Source organism: Sipha flava, unplaced genomic scaffold (assembly GCF_003268045.1).
Source record: "Sipha flava isolate LNK unplaced genomic scaffold, YSA_version1 43_pilon_pilon, whole genome shotgun sequence".
Classification (NCBI taxonomy): Eukaryota; Metazoa; Arthropoda; class Insecta; order Hemiptera; family Aphididae; genus Sipha; species Sipha flava.
Window position 1 is genome coordinate 850,559 of NW_020273171.1, and position 24,907 is coordinate 875,465.

Genomic DNA, 24,907 nt, shown 5'->3' on the forward strand with positions numbered 1-24,907 from the left:
ATTGCCCTTACTGAGAATTTTCGTTTCAAAACTATTGTTAATTTAATATCACGCATATTGATTATAACATAATTTTATTGAGATCAATAGAAAACCAAATAATTGGTAACAAATTTTTGAAATTTTTAAAAATCTTGTAAGATCATATAACGTAAAAATCCACCATAAAAAAGGTGGGAATATAAATATTAGTGAAATAATTTTCGACAATCTAATTTTTAGTTTTAACATAGGCAACTCAAAAAATATTAATCCTAGGAGCATGAAATGTTTAATGAATACTTATATTATCATTTTTTTATACATGGTTATATTTAAAAAATATTATTTTTAAACTTATAATAAGTTTTCATAAATTTTTTGTAAAATTATAGAAAAAATTAATTTGGTTTGACAAAAAGTCTTGAAAAGTAATTTTAAAGTCCCTTATACGAAAAAAATTGAGCTAAATTGAAAATAAAAAACATACGATTGTGTAAGTATTGAATTTTGACAAAATTATTGACGAAAATCCATTACATTTTTGTAGTCAAATATTTATAGCATTTTTAAATTTTTTGAAATTTCGAAACTGGGTACAAGTTTTTTTAAATGATTTTCCTTGAAGCAATAAAAAATAATAAAAACAAGTATATTATTGAAAATGCACAAAAAAAGTTTTACGTACGTTTAAAATTAAATTTTGTCGAGATCGGATACAAATGATATGATATTTTTTATAGAGTTAAAGACATTTCATAAATTCGAAATATTTTAATAAAATTAGAGTCTTTTATAGCCATTTCAAACTGTCGATTTTCCCAATTTCATTTTTTTTTGTGGATTTCTACGTAGATGTTAATTGTTATAAAAATTCAACCAACCTTATTAAAAAATCTGATTCTAATTACATCGATCAACTTAAGAGTCTTGCCCTTTTTTTGTTTCTGTATATCATTATTATTTATTTATTTAAAATAATTTGGCTATTATATTTTTCTATTTTGTTTTCTATGTTTATGTAGCTAGAAATAATTCCATAATAAAAACAATAAATTGTCGTTTGTCTATTAGCACTTTATAACGCTTTCATATATTTAATAATAGTATATTGTAGTAGTTAGTATACATTACTGTACCTACAAATAAAGTAATTCACATATAAGTACTATGATTATTTAGTTTTTAGCATTTTGTTTTACCCTTCAAGAAATAGATAATGAAATAGTATATAGTAGATTCATAGATCAAATATTAGTAAATTTGTTTGGAAAAATATACAATTAATATTAATATGTAATGTTAAATGTCTTGAATAATTGTTTATTCTCTAAAGGTTTTTTTTTGTTTAATATTTCTGGATATGGTATAATATATTAAAAGAATTAAAAAATAAAAGAACGTGAATTTCGCATGATTTTATGTGCTAAAATTTAGCAAATATGCTAAAAAAATGATAAATAATCACATATGTACCTTAAATTGGATCATGCAGGAACAAATGCAAAATAAAATTTAAATTCACTAAACTCAACATTTTATTTATAGAGGATGATTAGTAAAATACTTGTTAAATATTTTTAGTAAAATAATTAATATTAAGTATTTTCAAAATCTAGTTCTTCAAGAATATATCTAAATAATAATTGTATGGCAATAAATTCAGTGTTAATAAAATTGCTATAAAAGCAATAGACATAAATGTGATTATATATTCATTCAAATTTACTAATTACAAGAATATAGAAATTTGTAAAATTAAATTACATACATATGGTTTGAATCAGATTTCTACCTTGCTATTTTTAATGTTTGTTTGAATATATCCATTTGCAAATTCACAGTTCACGATAATGATAATAATTAATAATAACTATTAACTCGTGTGGGCACAATGAACTAATCTGATTTTATTTTCTTGGTTTCTTAGATGTAAAATTAGATACGATGAAACTGAAAGAGTATTTTCTGGATCCTAATATTATATGGATCTTAATAATTACTTGTTGTGGGCACTTTGGTGTTTAGTGAAAAGATCAAAATCATTTTTTAGAAAAAATAATCCACATTCCACACTTATCTGACAACCTTGACACTAAAAATTAAAAATTATGTTTAGTACTGATATTTTTTATGTTATTATATAAAATACTTCGGAAGTGTAATTCAATTTATTCCATCAGTATCAGACTGAATTGTATAAAAAAAAAAAACAAATACTATTAAATAAGTTATTGATAAATTATTTTTTAAGTTATAAAATGTTTTATTATTGGGTCTTGGCGGCTGGTTCCATTAGTCATTTATTCATTGTGCCCTCTAGGATGACTATTTAAAAACCTAATCTAACTGGTCTGGATTGACCCTGAACTCTAAGTGTGAATTATATTTTTAAAATGTAATTGATCGACATCTAGCAAAAAAAAAAAATAATAATCAAACAAAGAACAGATTTAAAATATATTCTGTAATACAGTACAGGCTATGATAATTGTTTAAGTTTTTTGAATTTCTATATAAAAAAATAAATAAAATTAAGTTTTTTAAGTATTTCAAAATTAAATTAATAATTAGTTAAAACATTTAGCTACATTAGAAAACGCTTATTTAGCCATAAATTATTATAAATATTTTCACTTATTAGTTATATATAAATATACAAAATAATACATAATAATTTATGTTTCGAATTTATAACCGTGTAACTACAGTGATATATAGGGTACATCGGTGATCGCACGATTTGATGTTTTTCATACAGGCGGTAGAAAAAAATTTCATTTTAAACACCAAATATTAATATATTATCTAAATAAATGAAAGTTTTTTCCTGTAAGTATTACGCCTATTCTATAAAATAATTTACAATTTATCTAAAAGTGTGTAAAAATTAAATTAAAAAAACAAAAACCCGTAAGCGATTCTTTATTTTTTTTATAAAAATTTAACTATATCAATGAAAAAAGTTTTTAAAATGCTTGCTTGTTTTTTTCTCACTAAAACTCATCGGTCACGTACACCCATGCAATAGGTGTTTTTGCTTCGTAATTGTACTTATTCCGAAAATGTGATGAACAGTCATTTTTGAGCATTTCGTCACAGTAATACGGCACTTCCATTATTCGGAAGATGGAAAATTCGAAACAGTAACAGGGATGCAATAAATGACTACGTTGAAGTATCGATCAATTTTATGGGATGAGCCATAAAATTGTTTTTCTTAGTACTCACCAACTAGTTGTCCATTGTTTCATGATTATTTTACTTCGTCCTAAAATTTCAAAACAATAATTACATCTGTGCATATCAGTAATATACCTTAAACATTTAATCAAAAGATTTCAAATAAAATACAAATACATATTAAAAATATAAAAATTATTGATATTTTAGTCACTCGTATATGCAACGGATAATACATTCGTAATTACCACATTGCTTGGATAAAGTAAAAATACAATAGATAAATCAAATATTATATATTGTAATTATTCATAATACTAATATGTTATATAAAAAAAAAAATTATTACTTTTCACGGCTGTAGTCCTAAATCAGTAAATGTGTATTTTAATCATAACTTGGATATTGTTATCGATTATACTAACATATATTTAAATAACAATTTATATTTATAATAATTTATATAAAACATTTATACTATAATCTATATAACGTTATAAATGCTAAAGTATTGTAATATTTATCATTAAAGTAACTAATACACTTATGTAAATGGGAACACATACTTCGATTATCAATTTTAATCAATTAGCGCTGTATTGTCGTTAATCTTTGTTATTGGGCTGATTATAAATCAATCTGAAATAGACACTTATATTAAATAGTAACTATTATACTGTCTACTGAAATATTTATTACCTGTAAGGACTTAATCAATTATTTTTAGGTTAAGTTACTCGTGCGTGCCTAATGTTAGCTCACAAGATTTTTAAGACGTCATCCACGCATCACAACAACCCTATTTTACTGATGGTACAAGAAAAAAAGTTTCACCGCATCACATATTAAATAATTCGACATTTTTATTTAAACGACCATTATCTTGCATACACACATTGCAAAATTAAGCGCGATAGCAAGATATAATTTTACCCGGGACAAAATCGAAACTCAAAGGCCATACTGCTAAATTAACATTTTTGATATCATTACTCAAGTATACCTTATACATCTTGTACTGCTGCAGTATCGAAATAAAACCGTTGATCACTGTATGATGATCAGATAAAAACTGTTGATCGCTGAACCGCATTGTCAGGTTTTGGCAATTAATATACGTAGGGAAACGTGTCCAATGTTAACATAACATTCTAATAAGTTTGAAAAAAAAAAAAATTGTAACAACGTTCAAATACATTTTATATTGTCTCATAGATCATGGTATGTGCGTGATGTCGAACGACAGGGCTTTAAAATAATCCCAGGGCTCCTCCGCGCTCTAGTCCCACTCCACGTGCGTGCATCCCTTGCGCGTGACAACGATTGTTACGTTACGCTTGCGAGTACAGAACCGAGCAACGGAACATGTTGTGTTCAATCGTAACACGTAAAAATGTAACGAGATGATAATTACATGTTTTACGACTCGCGAGGGCGCGGAGGCTGCGACGGACGTACCTGCTGTCTCCGACTCGCGGCCGCGCGTCGCGCTCCAGACCGGTTGTCGTGCCGCAACACGGTCGGCGGCGGCGGCGGCGACGGGGCGTGTACAGGTCTGCGCGGTGCCGGGTCCGCTCGAGTGGGGTGGGCCAGAGCAGCGGCGTGGTAAGTAGGGGTCACGATCGCGCGTTCGTCGGCTTCGCCGCGCAGCAGATCGCAGCCAGAACACCACCAGCACCAGCCATCCGAAGTCCAAGCCGGTCGTTGACTCCTCCGCGCGCGCCGCGTTCGTCTCCGTACACCGCGGTCGAAAACACACGTCGCCGCCGCCGCCGCCGCCGCCATCGTTTACCGCTGTGAGCACGTCACCGTGTTACGCGTCGTACGCGGAAAAAAAAAAAAATAGAAAAACGAACACACCTGTGGTACGCGGTCCCGGTGTTGTGCACCGCTCGCCGTCTCATCGCTACATCGTCGCCCACACTGCGGCCACCGCTTCTTCAATACGCTGTCGGCCATCGCACGGAGAGCACGCTCGCGACACCGGAACAGCAGCAGCACCATCAGCAGCAGCACGACGCGCACGCTGCAGTACTGTAGGCACCAAACGCGCGCGTTACGTGCCATGACCGCTTGCCGTCGTCCAGCCGACCACCGCTCGTAACCGCGGCCCCGTCGACACCGACACCCCGCACGTGTGCGTTTTCGCGCAACAACTCCCCGACCGGCGCACCGCTGCCGACACGTCCAGCCGGAAAGCCCGCCGCACCACCATGACCGTGGCCACAGCCGCTGATCACCGGTCGCCGTCGTTCAAGGTACAGTGTGCAACGATCGCTTTAGCCCTTTCGATCCGTGTTCGCTTTCTAATACATCGTTTTGCCTTATGCCGTGCACTCGCAACCCTTAAATGATGTATGGATTTCGGATACGGTTATACTTCATCTACCTTTGCTAATCTTTAACGATTCATACTTGCCATTCGTTTTCATTCTACGCTTTTCCCGTCTACGTTCGCGGCAGAGGCGAGTTCGAAGGGGTGGCTAAGGGGGCATTACCCCCCTCCCACCCCTTGGGACTTAGCTAACTATTTTACAAAGCCAAGTACTATGATATATTGATATATTAATAATTATTATAAGATATCGTCAATGGTCATTGATGAACAGGGTACCTACCTATTTTATATATGTGTTTTATAAACAAATAGCTCATTTTTGTTGTTAATTATATGTGCATACCTATATTTTTAAAATGGTTTAAAATTGATATCCATAATGTAACTATTTAAAATATGTCACTATTGTGAAAAAATTACTTATATACGAGGGATTCAAAAACATATTCTATAATTTAAAATTTTATATAGATTTAAAAAACAACCAACTAACAACTAACTAAATTCTTGAACCTCCATTAGTCCCTCCCTTGGTGAGTGATAAAACCCGCCCTTGGCTCGCAGGTGGTAATTTTATAAAAATCCTTTTTGAAAAAACGTATTAGGAGGGCACAAAGAGCGGATATCGGTTAATCCTATAATCTTAATAAAAACTTAAATGATTAATACATTTACATATGATTTTGATGCATTTAAATTCATGTAGCTCAGAATATTATTGTCTGACAAGTATTATACGTATCACTGTGTGTAAAGTAGAACAATTACCAGTGTTCGGAACGTTCACTTAAAAATTTAACTAACTCTTTGATGTTTATGTTTATTTTTTTTCAAGTTCTAAGAAAAATGAACGCGTTCATTTGGTCGATAAGTTAAATATTTTTATTTTATATTTATGAATCTTAAATTCTGTATAAATGGTACCTTTACAAAATGTATTAGGTATATTTTACTTAATGTGTAAAACGTATACATATAACCAACCTAACATATTATACTCAATAACTGTTATTTATTATATATATATTTTTTAAATGGCACCAAAAATCGTTGAATTCATTAAAAATATATACGTAGTTCACATTCACGTTCTATTTTGAAAAAAAAGCGAGTGACGTCCTCGAATCGTTCACAAAATATTATATGAACGTGAACGCGAGAACTTGTGTTCACGTACGACGTTATTCCAAATACTAAGAATTACATAGTACGTTATATTCGTGAATTCGGATAGGTGTAATATTCATTAATAATATAAATACGTAAATACGATATATTCAGTATACGCACTGGAATAATAAATAGTACACGACATATACTTATAAAATTATTTAAATTACTTTAACAAGATAATTATAATAATAAGTTTATTCTATATTCTTTATGTTATGTATTTTTAATGTATTGATTGTTTTTCCTAAATAAAACGTTTTCATTTTTGCACAATATCACTATATATTTAAGAACTGATCTAAATTATCTGAAAAAAAAAGTCGTAAATACAATAACAATCTAATGAATTGATGATTATGTATAATAATCTAATCGTGTAGTTTAGAGCGAAGGTTCCAGATAACAATAGAGATACTCAAATTTAGAAACTCCAAATCGTCACACTATTGATTTAGATGATTAGTCCAATATAATCAAAATGAATACAATAGAATCGAAGCTCAATACGAAATTTAAACAAGTATATTATCGTAATGTTCCGCGTGTTGAACTCTTTATAAGTAATCAAATGTTATAAGCAAACTTATTGATAGATAATAATCGTAACAGAAAATAAATCATATTTTTTTTGTTTATCCTCGAGTTACATTTTTATTTTTACTCATCGTTATATATTTTATACTATATCATATATGTAAAACTTTTATCCACACCTAACTTAACACCATAATAGTTTCATGTTTATGTGTCTGTACATTTATAAAAATATTTTATTAAAACTATATTCAGTGTCGTAGTCAAGGGGGAGTTATGGGGTATATAGCCCCTCTCCCTTCATGGGTTGTGTTAATGTGTATATACTAAACTAGTATTTAAGTATTTTAAAACTTTGGTATTGACTAAATGTTGACGTATAATGGGTGTCTATATAGTCTTTACTACATAAGCGTACTACTTCTACCCTGATTATCACTATCTTTTTGGGAATTATCATGAAGGTTGTGGCGACTCTAGTCTAACGCAATCATTTTATAATTACAATTGCTTTTATTTGTCGTGACAATGCTACCGCAGCTGTCCGCCATTAATTTACTATTATTATTACAAATTATATTTTAATAAATAATATTAAAACTATTTTAAATATTGGAAAAATATTTATTAACTTGGTTGGTAGGGAGACGGGGTGAAGGGTGGATTCTGAAGTCCTTTCTTACCTAAAATTGCTCTCTAACCTACCAATAAATGTGTTTAGCCCCTTCCATTTAAACATTTTGCCAACTCTACTGTCAATATTTCTTGCTTAAATTTGACTAAATATCAACGATTTGGTCAAATTATTAATTGAAATCGATATATAAAAAATATTTATAAAATTATTTGATAATTTAACATCATTATACTTTTTTTATACCTCTACGAAACAAAGCAAAAATATTTAAGTCAATTTATTTATGAATCACACAGTGAATATTATTAATTTCTATGAATACCTTGTCACAATTTTAAACAATAAAAATTATTTTAAATAATATTTTGTTCACATTGTACATTTTATACTTACTTAGTTATTTTAAACATTAAACTGATAAGTATTTTCATAACTAATTTGACACTCATAACACCGTGATATGTAACAGGGAATAACATACATGTTATAGTATTTATAACAAACAAAATATTTTCTCGGTAAAAAATGTTAAAATGTAAAAGATTTTTAAACTAAAAATAAATACATTGCTTCTAATTATATTTAAATCAAGTTAAACTCGTTTATCAAACAAAGTCAATTGAATTTTGGTTGAAATCTATAATGCATTTGAACTCATACAAATGTATTTTATCAAATCCAAAATCAAAAATGATCATATTTTAATCTAAACTTCCTTTGACAGTTATACAATATTATATCTAATTTTGAGTCAAAGTACCTCCAACGAAATCTTAAACAATAATCGAAATTCCATGTAACTCTTCGATAGTGTTCGAGTGCTTGATGAGGGGTTAGAACGAGTTATATTCTTTTGTAATCCTGATTAACGATGAACAAGCTCCTAATTGGTTGTCGGTCACGCACGTTTGTCATGAGCCGAAGTAAAAAAATATATCTATATAAAAGGAAGAAATAGTAAAAAAAAAGTAATCCTTACTAAATTATTTAGCTTCGTTGATGTAGAAAAACTGCTGGGAAACAAAAACATTGCAAGTTCAATGACTGCAGCACGAATGACCGCAGGAATCCGCGCAAACCGCAATGTCCGTATAAACGTGCGTCACGCGTGATTCAAGAACAATTATTATTACTGTTCACTTAAAAGTTTCATTCATGGGAATATATACCCAGAGTGAACACAGAGGACAAATATTATTGTCGGTGCCGTATCTTAAGAATAAATTATTTTTCGGACAATGTAATATTTTTAAAACACCAACTGCAACTGTTAATGGTTCTCATAAATCCCGTCGTAGTCATTTCCGATTCATCCTCTAAGAAGAACGAAATTGTTTAATGGTTATGTTACGGTAAAGAAAAATGAATCCTGCCGGTAGATAGTAACTGGAATATAATTACAAGCAATGTAGTGAAGGTACTAGAAGAAATTATTTTAATAAAATATATGCGTTACGAAAATAACATCCAAGTCTTTCTTGTAATATTTTCTTAATGTGCGACAATCGTAATTGACAATATATACCGTTTCGCCATTATCTGTAATAGCGGTTCATCATCCATGAAACAACACGCACGTCGTATGACGATTAAAATTCGTACACGAGACTAACGGCCGTTATTTTGAATGAATAAATTTTCAAACACAAGAGCGTTACCGTGCATCTACTATTTGTGAGTGAATACGAATAGTAATGAAAAAAGATTCATGACATGAGTTCCGGTGACGGAAGGAAAATTAAAAATAATTCGATCCGAATACCGTTATGAGAAAAAATATAAAAAATTATGGTTGTTCCAACGGATTTTAGTGTTGCCTGGTGTGTAGAATGTATTCCATACATTTGGCACAGTGTTTTTATTTCATTGCTCGTTCTTGTATACACGTTTCTTTACTAATTTATGGAAACCGATTTATTTGAATTTTAAAAAAGGTTTTGGACACGCCAAAAGATGCAGGGTAATATTGTTGTAATATTCAATGTATTATTATAAAAACTGAAAAAACAGCCTGGTCTGCTGTACGCTTATATACCACTATGAGATTAGAATAATAATCTGACATGTGTTACAAAGAAAAAAACCATCACCTTAAAACCAATATTACTCGCCTAATCGTTAACAATAAAATAGCTTAAAACGACTCAATGGAGTACATATAATATATTATATTTATATATATATATGTATATGGATGGTGTTTTTCTTTTGTGTACACATCCGTACACAGCGCTTGGTATTATTACCGAGTTGAGCAGCTACAGGCTATTATCGGCGTAAACATAATGAGTGAGACGTGACGGCGTTTGGTCCGATGATTAGCAGTTTGCAGCGTAAAATAATACAAGAAGAGAAACCGGTGTAAATATTATTGTATACACAAATGTAAAGGCATAATAATATTGAATTAAAACATGACGGGACGTCCAAAACACAATATAATATGATAATGCTACTGTAGGTTAGTATGTCTTTTCGACGCGCATTTTCAATCGAATTCGGAATAACATATACCAAGGGTTAATTATATGGTTTAGTTAGATAAATACGTCTTAAAAGCTACTTGAATGTTTTCAAATCATATCAAATGGTAATAAAACATATTATAATTTTCAAATTAAACAAACCAAGTATGTTGAAATAACATAATATTGAAATGTTTTGAATTTATGGGCGAATTCGTATATTAGTATAACATTATAGTAGAGGAATTGTAAAATAAACGATGAAGAAACGATTTGTTAATAATTTTTATATCAAAATCCGATACACGAAATCGTATTGCTTACAGAGCGGACAACGACCGTTCTACTTTTATTTCTTTTACTATATGCTTATAATATAATCCAAGTTCGTTGCCAATTTTCCAGCAGTAAGACCATTCTTTTGTAAACCTCTTCAGAAGTGATCTGTAACGCATTGGTTATTGGTACCAAAAATGTTTGTCAAACAGTAGGTATTAATTGAAATACTCAATAAAAAATCTATAGTCTTGTATATATTGTTGTCCGCACTGGACAATAATAATATTCCCATCATTCTATATTGTAACTGATGGACCTATCAAATTCTCACTAGAGTTATTGCAGTACAACATATAGAACATGAAATCATGTGTAACATACGTTCCTATAATACATTGATGGGATATCTCAGAATAAAACTATTGGCTATTTTGTCCGGTCAAAAAGTTAAATTCTATAACTTACAATACGGAAAAATAAATCGATATTTACAATTGTATTTTATGTGGTGTTCCGTTATACAGCACATTACATAAAACGAAATTATAAATACTATAATTTATCAAATAATAAATAAACGTAATATATTGGATGTTATTATATAAATTCGAGATTTCATTTTTATTTTATTTTAATACTTTGAATAATGAAATCGTTATCGATTTTGATCAATTAGAAATTAAACTAATAGATTGTTCTCGTCGTGAATACTTATAATTTATACAGCATTTAAAACCATATATTATAATTTATAGGTAGACTATTAATATAATTTATTATTAATCATGTATCCTATGGATTATTTTATTCAACCTCAATGTCTTAAATGCTCATTAGCTACTTTACACATAATTAAGCATTTTGTTTTTATTCAATATTTAGGTAATTCTATGTTATTAGTGTTATAATACTTGAAGAGTAGTATAACATTGTGTTCAACGAATTTGCTGATCGTTTAGTGTAAATATTTGAATCGTATTAAAATTGAATTGATTCAAAGCGTTTCCTAATTTCGATTAAGCTATTTATGTTACAATGAAACGTGCATTTTAAAGGTAATAATATGTTATATGTACTATGCACAAACCACATTACTCTTTATTATTAATCGGATGATTCTACAATTTTATGTATTTAACGCGAACTATTAAAGCATATTATACTTGGACAATGATACATTTCAAATAATATTTATTGCTTGCCATAAAAATAATACCACAGTACCCAGTAAAAAAAAAAAAAAGAATGTAATTATTGAATATATATTTTTTTTTGTCAGAATACCGTTCTGCAATAAAGCCAAACCACGATAAGGATATAATTATTTATACTTTAAGGGCTAACGGATATCTTCTCTCGGTTCACTTTACACACCAACGTTGCACGTTCACGGCATACACATTAATTCTGTAGCCTTCGAGACCGAAAACTGTCGTGGAATCGCAACGGTCGGAAAACGGAAATATAAAAAAAAAACCGTTGGTACAACAGATCGTGATGTAATTGCACTTACAATGGATATTTACAACGACTGCGAATACTTAATACTTGTCCGATAATATCTCACCAATTCGCGAGTATAATACAGTTGTACCTCAATTAAATAACGAACTCGTCGTTACTTTGAAAGAAATCCATTGAAAAGAAATACAATCGTTTTCACTCAAAAAACACATTTTTACTAAAACGTATGCTAAAATATGCAACGAAAATATTATCGAAAGTATCTTGTTGTCTTCGAAACTTTGGTTTGCTGTACTTTTCAAAGTTTCTGAATACATAGGTATATTATTATATCTATATAAATTAAAATACCACTCACTCACTCATTCACTCACTCACCCATTGATCACTACATTTAAAAGTCGAAAATATAATATAAACCTGAAATTTAATATAGTGTTACCTATAGATGAAGAGATTTTTTTGAAAAGTGCATTTTTAAGGGTTGACATTGTTTTGAACTAGATTTATAATTTTTTTCATTTCTTTGATACCTAGGAAATATATTTAATTTTGTTTAATATATGATTTTATTGAATACCGATTGAGATATATATATATATATATATATATATATATATATATATAGGTAAATAAATATAATAAAAATAAATATCAGAATGAATATATGATCGCTGTAGTATTTTTTCAACATAACTTTTTTTATTTACATTGTAATAGTAATTATTGCTCTAACCAGAGGTGGCTTTGATTTTTGTTCAGGTGGGCGATATCATTTAGTCCAAGTATATGTAGGTACGTATACATATATGTTTGTATATTGTATTCATTTGTATAAAATCGCTCATTTACATGTATCTGTATGTCATTTACATTTATTTCATACCCAAACCCCATATATATATAATTACATTTGTCAGGTACCATATAAAATTTTAAAATTATCACAGTTAAAATGTGAATAAAAATACTAATTCGCAGTGGATTGTTTCTAAAAAGAACATCAAAGCTCAGTTTAAATAAAAAACGATACGTTCATTAAGAAGTTGTTGTACATTTAATACCGTTTTATCATATCAAAATAGTATTTACGAGTAAATGATAATTATACAACAAATCAACTAATCACTGCTATAGTAGGATTTTGGATAACCTCCAGTAGAACAGAAAAGTCCTAGGGGAGGCATGGCGGCCCCTATGCCCCCTCCCTCAAACGGTGCGTAAATCGGTAAAACGTCTCCTGAGTAAGGCTGGGAAATTGAACTGCGAACATTATTATTTAAACACAAAAAAAAACCATATCAGTTTGTTAACCAGAAACGTATTTCAATGAAAATTTCGCGGTTCCGTGGAAAAATTCGTTTTGCCAAGTGTTTTTCGTTACACAGAAGTTGGAACAAACGATCGCGTACGGCTAATGATGGTACGATATGCGTGATAAAATAATCGTGCGGACGCGCGCGAGTCCGCGGAGTGCGTTCGCGATTATCCGCGTTGTTAAGTCCCGTTCTCGCGTAAAACGCTTCTCGACGCGCGCGCGCGGTCGAACCGGCAAAACTTGATTCGCGTCCGCGTACACCAACGGATACGAGTGGTACATACGAGCGAGTGCGCGCCGTGCCGCCGACACAGTTCCGGCGAAACAATGTACACAGAATATTACTACAAATAATAATAATAATAATAATAATAATATTAACGATTACGTCAAGGATATAGGTCAATGGGTCTCGGGCGATTGTCGTGAATCATCGTCCAGGTATCCGCCGTCGCCGCCCAGCTCACAGTGTACCCGCGCGCGTGCTACGAATGCACGATTGCGCCGACGACGGTTGTCGCCGTAGCCGTCACTAAATATTATGTGGGTTATCCCATATCTATACCGCCCGATCTGCGCCCGATCGCGTGTGGGTTACATTATGCGTGCGTACACGCGCGCACGAGCGCGCGCACCTCTTCGGCTCGATCCCGTTACGATCAGCCGGACGGCCGTCCATCGTCGATGTATACAGAGCGACTACGCGTCGTTTCGCGGTCTCCGCTGGAAAACGCACGTCGTGGCCCGGGCGTCGTTCGTTTTTCACGTGTGTACATGATGTTAATAGTACTCGAAACGACCTCCGTTTGTGTCGAATTTTGATTTCAATGATTACGGCTTGTATTTTTCATTTTAATCTTATAACAAATACATTTGTACGCAGAAATACAGTACAATTCGCATAGAGTATCGACAGGCGAAAGAGGATGTACATTTTTTATATATTTTCAACATATTCCCCCCCTACACACACACACACACACACACACACACGTTTATTTATCCTACATTTTAGATTTGGTTCACGGTAAAAAAAAAATAAAAAAATCACCCTGTATGCGCGTAATACTTGTTTGAATGTGTGTGATCGCGCGTGTGTAATGATATAAAACCGTCGTAACGATACTATGTAGCGGTCAAGGTTACACCGGGTACTGGTTGTAAACGCTCTCGTTCCAAAGTGACTTGTACGTGCGGATATTATTTAAATTGCACACGTCGTTTTTTTTTCTCTCAAGATTTTTTCTCAAACCGGCATCGCTAAAAATGTCCTAGTCACTGTGGTCGGCATCGCACCTCGGAATTGCAATGATATCGATGTACAATATTTTGTATATAATATATATACTCGTATATAATGGTTCTTCTCGCGTATCGGAAATGGCAAATGAAAAAATAATTGAAAATCAATGTAGTGGGTACCGTTATGCGGTGTTATTTTTCTCTGTCGTTTATTATCAACACATTTCCATTTTATAGTTTTTTTAGTATCGTATATACGCAAAAAATTATAACTAAACGTACCGTTTGGTCCGAATTTATACTACAAACACATAAACACACACACACACACACACACACACACACACACACACATGCCCGCACGCACGCAATAATGTATGTAGGTACTTCCGAATAAGTCGGGAGACAATATCGCTGTCGGTTTTCTAATTACACGATTAATTATTACTACGGTGTCTTTACTCATTGAACATCAGCAGTAGGTCAATCGCTATTATTTTTAACACATACCGAGATATAACTATACGGCCGTCGGTAATGTTTATTAATGATTTTTTTCCATCTATTCGAAATCCTTTTATAAGTATATACACTAATTATTTTTACTGCGCTAAGACACGATCTTATAAAAAGACGAGAAAAATATATCATGCCATGCTTAAACTTTTTTATTCAGTTCCAAAGTTTACATCCTGTTCGTCGTACATTTCAAGTTTTAATTCGAAATGATTTAGTTTTATAGTTATTTATAATCTAATTTATATATTAATATGAATTTATTAACTTTAAATTTTATTTTGTTTGATCATGAAAATAAAATTAATTTACTTGATATTATACGTATCCTTATTATTTATAAATTTTGAGCGGAGTCAATTTCAACTCACGAGGTTTTAAATACACTTCATCAAAACATAAATAATATTTCTGTTTCATACATTATATGCAACAAGGGGCATCCAAGCACGTAATTGGGAGGAGGGGGTAGGAGCGATCATCTCCCCAAAAATTGTATTATAGTAACCATGAATTAAGATATTATGGTATATACCATTTTATACCATTATTCATCCTTTTTTTACACATTATTTAAGCCTCAATCATTTTGAACAAGGTCAATAGCGTCCATTCTACCCCCCCCCCCCTAAAAAATAAGCATCTATTTACGTATCTACAGCTAATGGTACGCACATTTCTAAATTTTATTTATGTTGAAAATATTTTTCCTTTTTAAACTTAATAATAAAACTAAATCATCCTTATCAGTCAAACGTAAGTCTGTGCTCTTTTATTTCTTCTCGAGAAAATCTGATTGATTACTCCTTTTTGACTTCTAAATGCTTTTTTTTATAATTTTCTTTATTATAAACTCTAACTAGGTGCAACATTTAATTTTATACTTTTATGCATTAACATTTTTTTTTCTTTACCCCTTATCGTTCATCTTGCTCCTTTGATTTTGATTTTTCTATTTCTATTAATTGTATTTTTGTTTATTTCTACCACGATAATTATGTTATAATGTTCTTCAAATAAAGACTATAAATAATATAAATAAATAATTTAAAAGAAATTTGGTTTATTTATTATAGTATAATATAATATAAAATATTAATTTATTAATCTTTACTTGAAAACGATAAACGTTACGTTAAAAACATACTTATTTTTTTATTAAAAGAACTCTATTAATATAATTTTATAAAGAACATATTACAATCCATTCCTCAAGTATTAGATTAAAATTAATATATTATATATATATAATATATATATTAATAAATCGTTACGCGTTAAAACCTTAAGTAGGTAAAACCTGATTATACATAATATTTCGGACAGTGAACTGTTTAATATCAGTTGAATACAAAAACCAGTTTATATATGAAATTTGAATACTACAATTTGAAAACTCAATTCAATACCTAATTTTGTTTAAAATTAATTATAGGTTTCTCATAAAACCTATCATGCACTCATACAAAAGAATATGATTTATTTAAGTATATGTCTTCATTGTATTCATTCCATTTTAGTCTTCATATTTTCTAAATATATTATTTATATGTTAGTTTCTAAAAAAAACTTAATATTAACAATTTATTTATATAAATGCGCCATTTATATAAGTGTGCTTAATACTTTACATTTACCAATATAAATATGGACAAATAACTGTTTTATACAATTTTTTTCATAATAGCTCTAAAAAATATTTTACTTTCGTTTTTGCAGATATTACGGCTGATTTATGTACTATCTTTATGCAAGTGCACGTGGGCCGGACTTTGTGGTGGAAATGGTGAAACATTGAAATACTTGCGGGGTGACGCTCTTACCGATAACCTGGATTGTATTGGTCCCAATGGTAAACCTTATCCAGAGTAAGTATTAATATTGTTATAAAAATGTTATTTATACCGTATCGATAAGATGAAATCACAAAATTAGTTTGGTGAAAAATCGATAAACACACATCAGATACGATCTAGTTTGCGAAACGAAATCTAATAGACATAATTACATAATTAAATAATATCATTACGTTTTCTTGAAAATTGCCATACTTAAAAAAGTATTAACGATTTGTACCTACAATTTGTTTCACCGTTTTTTTTTTAACAACTATTTGCAGGTCAATAGTAGCTGGCACATACAGACGTACACACAACTGGGGTTCATCTAGAACAGGGCGCGATGCTTTCCACGCTGATTCTAAACCTAGCCCCGAAACAGTGCGGGAGACACTTTTAAAAACTTACAAATACAATAATCACAATGAAGAATACACTATTAGTAGAACTGGTAAGTAGGTAATGAATACATCAGCAAGTTTAGTGTTTAAAAATATAGATACCATTTCTTCTGCTCGAGGTCTAAGTGGCTGTGATAAATGTCCTGGAAGTTTGTATTTTCTATTGAAAGAAATAATATAAAATTTGTAAAGACCCGCTAAGCTGTTTAGAAATGTTTTATAGAACACTTAGATAAAATACCTCTTAATTCATCTAAATGTTGATCTTAAGTTTATACTATATCCATGAAATTTTAGTTTCAAATTGGGGGAGACATTATACATTTGAAAACAATTTTAATTTGGAAAGTGTTTGTTATGGAAAATTAGGTAAGATTGAGTTAACTACATAGTTGGAGGTGGGAGTCACAGCCCTCCTCCCTAGTTGCGCCACTGGATCTACCCGACATCTTTTAATCAGAATTGGTTTTTTTTCCTGAGAGCAGTGGTACATTGGTTTCAAGTTTAAAAAATAAATTCAACAATATCACTCAACCATCCCTTTATCACTCCCGACAGTGGAATCTCACATGACTCTTTTGTTTTGTTATTTGTATTACTTACTCAAATTAATTAAATCCTTAGCCTATTACAATAATGCTATCACTCTAGTTGTAAATATTTTAATTGTTTTATTAAGATAAAATTTTTTATAAACTATGATATAACTTTAATTTTAAAAATAAAGTACCGTGTGATCGAGAAGTCGCACACATCAAAATGAATGTGTTTGTTAATAGTATTTTTATTGAATTACTTTTACTTTTATTTATAAACACAAATACAAAAATATTCCAAATTAATTTATAAATATGCATTTAACATGTTTTATAACATATATCTCAAAATGGCTGCCTTGTTCATTAATGCATATACGAACCCGTTTTACCACGTTTGTGGCCACTTTGTGCAATACGCTCACATTGATTAAGTTTATCTCCGTTGTTATCTTACTCTTCAGTTCATCCAATGTTTGTGATCTATTTTTATAAACCCTTTCTTTAAGATAACCCCATAGGAAGAAATTTGGAGGTGTTAAATCGGGAGAACGGGGAGGCCATTATCCTTTGGATATGATGCACTCGCCAAAAAACTCGCGTAAAAAATTCATTGTTCTATTGGATGTATGACATGCGGCATTATCTTGTTGCAACCAACAATCTCCTTCATCGATTTCAAGCAACAAAATAAATTGTGTTATAATGTCTTGGTATACAACACTGTTCACTGTTGTTTCAAAGAAAATAGGGGCCCACTATTCGACGACGTGATATGGCACACCAAACTCCAATTTTCTGACTGTGCAAAGGGGTTTCGTGAAGAGCATGCAGATTTTCGGTGGACCAAATTCTAGAATTTTGACTATTCACATATCCATTCAGATGAAACCATGCCTCGTCACTGAAAAAAACACGGTCAAGTTCTCCAATTCCATTGCTATCGATAAATGAACGAAACCATCTACAGTACACAAGGCGCTTTTCTTTATCAGGTTCTTTTAATTCATGAACACTACGAACATAATATGCATGAAATTTTAATTTCTTCGTCGCTTTTTGAGCACTACCATATGAAATTTGTGAGTGTGCTGATAATCTTCTCAAGCTGGTGAACGCAGCATCACATTTCTTACCTCGACTAGTTTAGCGTCAGTCAAAACGGTAGGTCTCCCGGTTCTCTTCTTGTCTGAAACTGATCCGGTTTCACGGAAACGAGCGATTAATCTCGTTATGGTTGAATTGTTAGGTACTGCTACATTCGGATATTTCATCAACAACACAAGCATAAGAACGGCTAGCGAAATAATTTTCAACAATAAACACACGTTGGTCTTGGGAAAACGACATGTTCACAGAGAAATAATCAAAGCACTACTAAAAGCGTCGTATCAACAATACATATAATAATGACGTCTAGATTAAATGTCCATAGTGTGAATACCCATAGTGTTATTTTGAAATAACCGATAAAAATTATTTATCACAACTACTATTTAGAAACATTTCTGTTTTGGTATGCGCGACTTTTCGATCACACGTTATATTATAAATAATTATTATTTAATGTTCTACATTATTTTTGAAAATTTAATAAAATATTAATTATAATTTTATTTATATTTTATGCACCAAACATTCAAATCTATACCATTATAATAAATAGCCCAAAAATATTGTTTTTTTTAGCCCGAGACTATGGATCAACACCGGCTAACCGCGAACTGTGTCAGTCGCCAAACAGACTGTGTCGTACAAGATACAATACAACTGCACCCATGTATGGTGTCTCACTAACATCTGGTCAACCCGTGACTATTGTTCAAAAATTCCCCGATCTGTTACAACAAGTAGTTTATGAAGTTTGCGAGTAAGTATACCTACATAGTCTACTAGGATCAATTTTAATGGCATCATTGTAAATTTGTCTTGGAGGAATACAACTCTATGAACAATTTTGAAGTTTCTTATAAAATACAGTAAGAGCTTACGCTTTATACATCTCCTATTCAGAATTCTTCTATATTATTTTAACTTTTCAATTTATTTCATATCACATTTTCATCTTTTTTCTTCTAACAAAGCTTATACAAACTGTGACAAACAAAACAAAAATCGTTCATAAAGTAATACCTCAATTTGTTTATTATTACAACAATATTATCTATACATAAATTTAATGTTTACCGATTACTAACCAAGTATAGTCATTAGTATTTTTTTGTGTAAGTTTTTTTTTTGTATTATTATTGCACATTCATATGAGTTAGCTGCTTAAATTCTAAGTGACGTCGTCATATTATTAATAATAAGACTTCTAGTTATGGTAATAAAACATCAGAAAATAAGATTGATACAATCTTGAGTCACTGCAGTGACACTACCATCTACCATTAACCAGTATTGTTCAATATATTAAGCGCAAGACAATTTTTACTTAATTTTTAATCTTTTGATTTTAATTAGATCTAACGAATGCGACGTAGTGAGGGGAGAATGTACACAAACCTACGTACCATACCTATTTCTAGTAATACCTTTGGGACCAGTAACGCTGACCGGCCAAGATTACGTTTTAGTAGAAAGCGGATGTGTGTGCAAACCAAAGGGTTCCAAGGCGACTGCCCACGAACTAGTATCTACCATTCCAGCAATGCCTCATCCGTAATTATTTTCATCCGATCACTGAAGAATTGCCGTTGAGATATCAAAAAAGAAAAAATACACGTCACAATCTTACTGTTTAATAATTGTACTGTATACGTAATATTATATATAGAGAATCTTATATGTGCAGTACAATTAAACTGTTGTACGTCATGAGAATCATTCAAAAAGCGAACACTTATGTGTTGTTCATCCAGTGAAATAGTATAAATGTTTAAATTTATCTCTTCGATGTTAACATACAACGTATTGATTAAAAAACGATAAATGATATGACTTTAATGCTCAACTTTGGTGTAATTTTTTTTTTTTGTAATTTAATAATTACATGGTATTTCATTCAGTACAGATTAACTTACTATAAAAGACTCAGTAACAGACATATTCACATGTATACTAATATTTGTTTGGATTTATATAATACTTTAACTATAGTGAATTTATTTAATGTATAAAATAATCGATTGTAAATCATAATTCATTATAATGGTTAATCATAATATTGGGATAATACTCTAAAATGAAAAATATTTATACCAAAGTTTATGTTACATTAAATAAAACATTTATTAGCAACATAGTAAAGGATCGTGAAAAATCAGACATTTTTAAAGAATTTTTAGAGGTAAAACTAATAATACGAATTTATAAAACGTATAAAATAACTTTTAATTTAGTTTAAACGGTATAAAACCAATGAGTACCTATAATATTTGATATTAAATATCATACAATAGATGTATATTTATATTGTATATGCTCAAATTTGGAGAAATGGAGACGGCTCTATGTCTTACTTGTGCATTTATAATTTTATAATTTGTACATATATATATATATATATATATATAAATATATTAATGATTATTTATTATTCAATAGTAAATAAAAATGTACAGTAGGTGCTTTTTGTAATTTATCATCTATAAATATATATTTTTTGAATTCTGTGTTATTACTAATATACTTAAATAAGATTTACAAGAATAAATGCAATTATATGTTCTGTCTGTATGTTTTACAAATATATTATAAGTTTAGACAATGGTAAATGTAAAAAAAAATTATATTGGAAAAGGAGGACAGTAATTACATTTCAAATTATACTACTCATAATATTGTTTGCTAAAATGTTAAGCGTTTCAAAATGTGATATAATAGTTTAGACATAATGCGTTTTTTTACTATATATTCGTGAATTATATATTTAATGTTACCTAAGTCAATACAGTTAAATATAAGGTATATTGAAATATGCATTTTAATAAGTAATTTATGTTGTATGATTCAAAAGTTTTCAATAGAAAAACTAATTTGTATTTAGAAATACCGTGGAAGACGCTTATTAAGAACACTTTTGGACCAAGGTAAAATGTGTCAATTAATCGATTGTTTTCAATAAGCGATTGGTTTTATTTACTATGAAAAAATTTATAATTCTAAAAAAATTATTTACTGTAAAAAAAATGATGCTAAATAAAATATGCGTTTGTCGTTGTCTGTTGTTTTGTGTCAAGTTACTTGATGATCATGGTTTCGTAAGAATAATGTTGCCCAAAGCCTTTTCATCCGCACGGTGCAAGACTGCTCTCCTGAAGACACTTAAAACTTTTACAATTTCTTTACTTCATGGGGATGCCTCATTTTTTTCTTCGTCGTCAGTGACAGCATATTAAATTATTTGAGGATTCATAACCACATTACAGATCTCTTATTCTGTTGGAACCTCTGCAACATCAAGGTGTGAGTCCACATCAATCCAATCTTCGCACACTTCTTCCGAGAGTTCGACTGGTATCGATTGTAACGACATAAGATAAAGTACATTTTAATTATAATACATTGGTTACCGCTAAATAACCGGAATTTTTCGGTGATTTTGGCCCTTATTGTTTCAAATAACCCATGTGTTGTTTTAATAATCAGATTTACAATGATTTAATTTACCAATTTGTTTCAATAACGCGATTATATCAGTTATCTGTGTTCTTAATAAGCGGCTTCTACTGTATACTGATATTATTTAATAAAATAATTTTGAATATCTAAATTGTTAATATTCGTAAATGAATATATAAATAAATAATTTATTTATATTAATATGATATTTATTTATGTACCTATTGATATTATTTATTAAATACAATTTAATAACTAATGTAATTTTAAGCTATAAGAAGCTATATATCATAAGAAGCTATGAACAATAACTTTAATAGAGTAGTAAATTATAACTGCAATAATATATTTTTTTAAGCTTTAACAAGGGAACTATGGGTGGGAAAAGGTTAAGAATTTATACGATTGTAACCACTTAATTAGATATTTCATTGTATTCATTTTATATTGATTTAATCAAAATTATAGACTCTTGGAATTTTCAATTTTTCCCAAATTTCAATCGGTCGTAGTTTTATAATACGGATGAACAACAACGACTTAATGTCATTTATAGAACTACTGGATATCTTTTTGATTATTATTATTATTATTATTTTTTTTTTTTGCAAGAGTTAGAACATGAAAAGTTAAACCAGCCTGATTAAAAAATTTAGTTCTACTACTACATCATCTTTAGAAGAAAAAACTTATTTACTTTACCTAGTGGCATACCCAGGATTTTATAGTTGTGGGTCAGCCTATTTTAGAAGAGGCCATGTCGTGTATTATCAACCATCTAAATTCTATGTATTACTGTACTACTATTGTATTAATGGTAGGAGAAAACAAACGATTCCTAATTCGTTATGGGATGACCACATGATGTGTATGATTTTCTAAACCAATACATTTAACAGAATTTAAGATCTGTGCAAGTTGCTGCGATGTATTTTTGAATAGACACGTCGAACACCGGTCGACTTAAGAGACCACACATATCACAATATATCATCGTATTAATATGGTAATTATTTTCTGTATTATATTTTCGTACATGCATAATTTATAAATACTTATTTATACTTCGTTTAGGTATAATAAGTATGACGCAACAAGACCAAAGCGAATTATTATGTATTCTGCACTAGTTGAAACCTGAGAATCACTTAGGTAGATAATATACGTAGTAGGATCAAAAAATTCCCGGAATTTATTTATAGAAAAAAATCTATATTTCTTATCAAATATCTGATTATTGGAATTAAAAGTAGACATTATTAGCTATCTATAGGTTTAGTCGTTAAAAGTACATTAGTCTCATGTGAGCCGTAATTGAGTCCATACGAAACTGTTTATGCATTTTTTCAAAATGTCGCAATTTGAACAACGCGCCGCATTCCTAAATCATCTTTTAAAATGTTTTGAACTGAACCATACGATATTCCTAATACATTTACCATATCTTGAATGTGTAAACGACGATCTGATTGCACCAAGTTTTTAACTTTTTCGATTGTTTCATCGTTTTTTGAAGTTGACGGCCGGCCACTCCGCTCTTCGTCTTCAAGTGACTCTTGGCCATTTTTGAACCGCTTAAACCAATCATAAACGGCTGTTTTCTTTAATGTTTCATCACCATTAACTGTTTTCAAGCATTCGAGCGTTTCTGCGGCAGTTTTTCCAAGTTTAAAACAAAATTTAATGTTAGCGCGTTGTTCAAATTGTGACATTTTGAAAAAATGTGTAAACACAGTTTCGTATGGACTCAATTACGGCTCACATGAGACTAATGTACTTTTAACAACTAAACCTATATATAGCTAATAATGTCTACTTTTCATTCCAATAATCAGATATTTGATAAGAAATATAGTTTTTTTTCTATAAATAAATTCCGGGAACTTTTTGATCCTACTACGTAATATATTTATATATACGATATATATTTTCTCGTATTATGATAATGCGTATATTATTTGTTGCGGCATAAAAACGTGCAGTACTTATTGAAATCTATACCTAGATAGTATAAAAATGATTATTTTGAAGAATGCAACATTCTGTCTCGCTGCCAGACGCTTTCGATTCTCCGTCGTGTTGAAGACTCTGATCATGCACCAGTTTGAAGTATTTATTTCTATTTTTTTAAATGCTCTGCGCTTGTGACCAAACGTGTATAATAACACATTGATTTTAGTTGATACACGAACTGACGAACAACCATTATATTGTATTTTTTTTATTTATTTATTGGCTTGACTTTAAATACGAAGTTAAATTAGCCTAGAATAGTTTAAGTTTCTTCAATAGCCATTTCATAATAAGGATTTTGTAAAGTGTGGTCTAAATGTTTGCTGTTGAATTTTTCTTTCTTGTCCGAATCCAATTATTTACTTGGATAATGTGGTATTTATATTTAATTTACCTCGATCAAGTTGGTAAATGGGACATTCTAA

The 24,907-nt window shown here is 30.5% G+C and overlaps 2 protein-coding genes across 2 annotated transcripts; one reads left to right on the forward strand and one right to left on the reverse strand.

Annotated features, from left to right (window-relative positions):
- Positions 1-4,767: 4,767 nt before the first annotated feature.
- Positions 4,768-20,859, forward strand: LOC112689383. Its single transcript, XM_025563074.1, has 5 exons — positions 4,768-5,420; positions 16,848-16,996; positions 17,248-17,417; positions 19,593-19,773; positions 20,370-20,859. Exons 1-5 carry the CDS (start codon positions 5,376-5,378, stop codon positions 20,569-20,571), a joined length of 747 nt encoding a protein of 248 aa, XP_025418859.1. The 5' UTR covers positions 4,768-5,375; the 3' UTR covers positions 20,572-20,859.
- Positions 20,860-23,815: 2,956 nt separating this feature from the next.
- Positions 23,816-24,181, reverse strand: LOC112689393 (protein GVQW3-like). Its single transcript, XM_025563087.1, has one exon. It carries the CDS (start codon positions 24,179-24,181, stop codon positions 23,816-23,818), a length of 366 nt encoding a protein of 121 aa, XP_025418872.1.
- Positions 24,182-24,907: the final 726 nt, after the last annotated feature.

What these genes read in the sequence shown, in the direction of transcription:
- LOC112689383 (XM_025563074.1), top strand. Translation starts at nt 5,376, where the DNA reads ATGACCGTGGCCACAGCCGCTGATCACCGGTCGCCGTCGTTCAAG. An exon ending in ATACACTATTAGTAGAACTG is followed by an intron (nt 17,418 to 19,592) that starts GTAAGTAGGTAA and finishes TGTTTTTTTTAG; the next exon opens with CCCGAGACTATGGATCAACA. An exon ending in GTAGTTTATGAAGTTTGCGA is followed by an intron (nt 19,774 to 20,369) that starts GTAAGTATACCT and finishes GATTTTAATTAG; the next exon opens with ATCTAACGAATGCGACGTAG.
- LOC112689393 (XM_025563087.1), bottom strand. Translation starts at nt 24,181, where the DNA reads ATGTCACAATTTGAACAACGCGCTAACATTAAATTTTGTTTTAAACTT.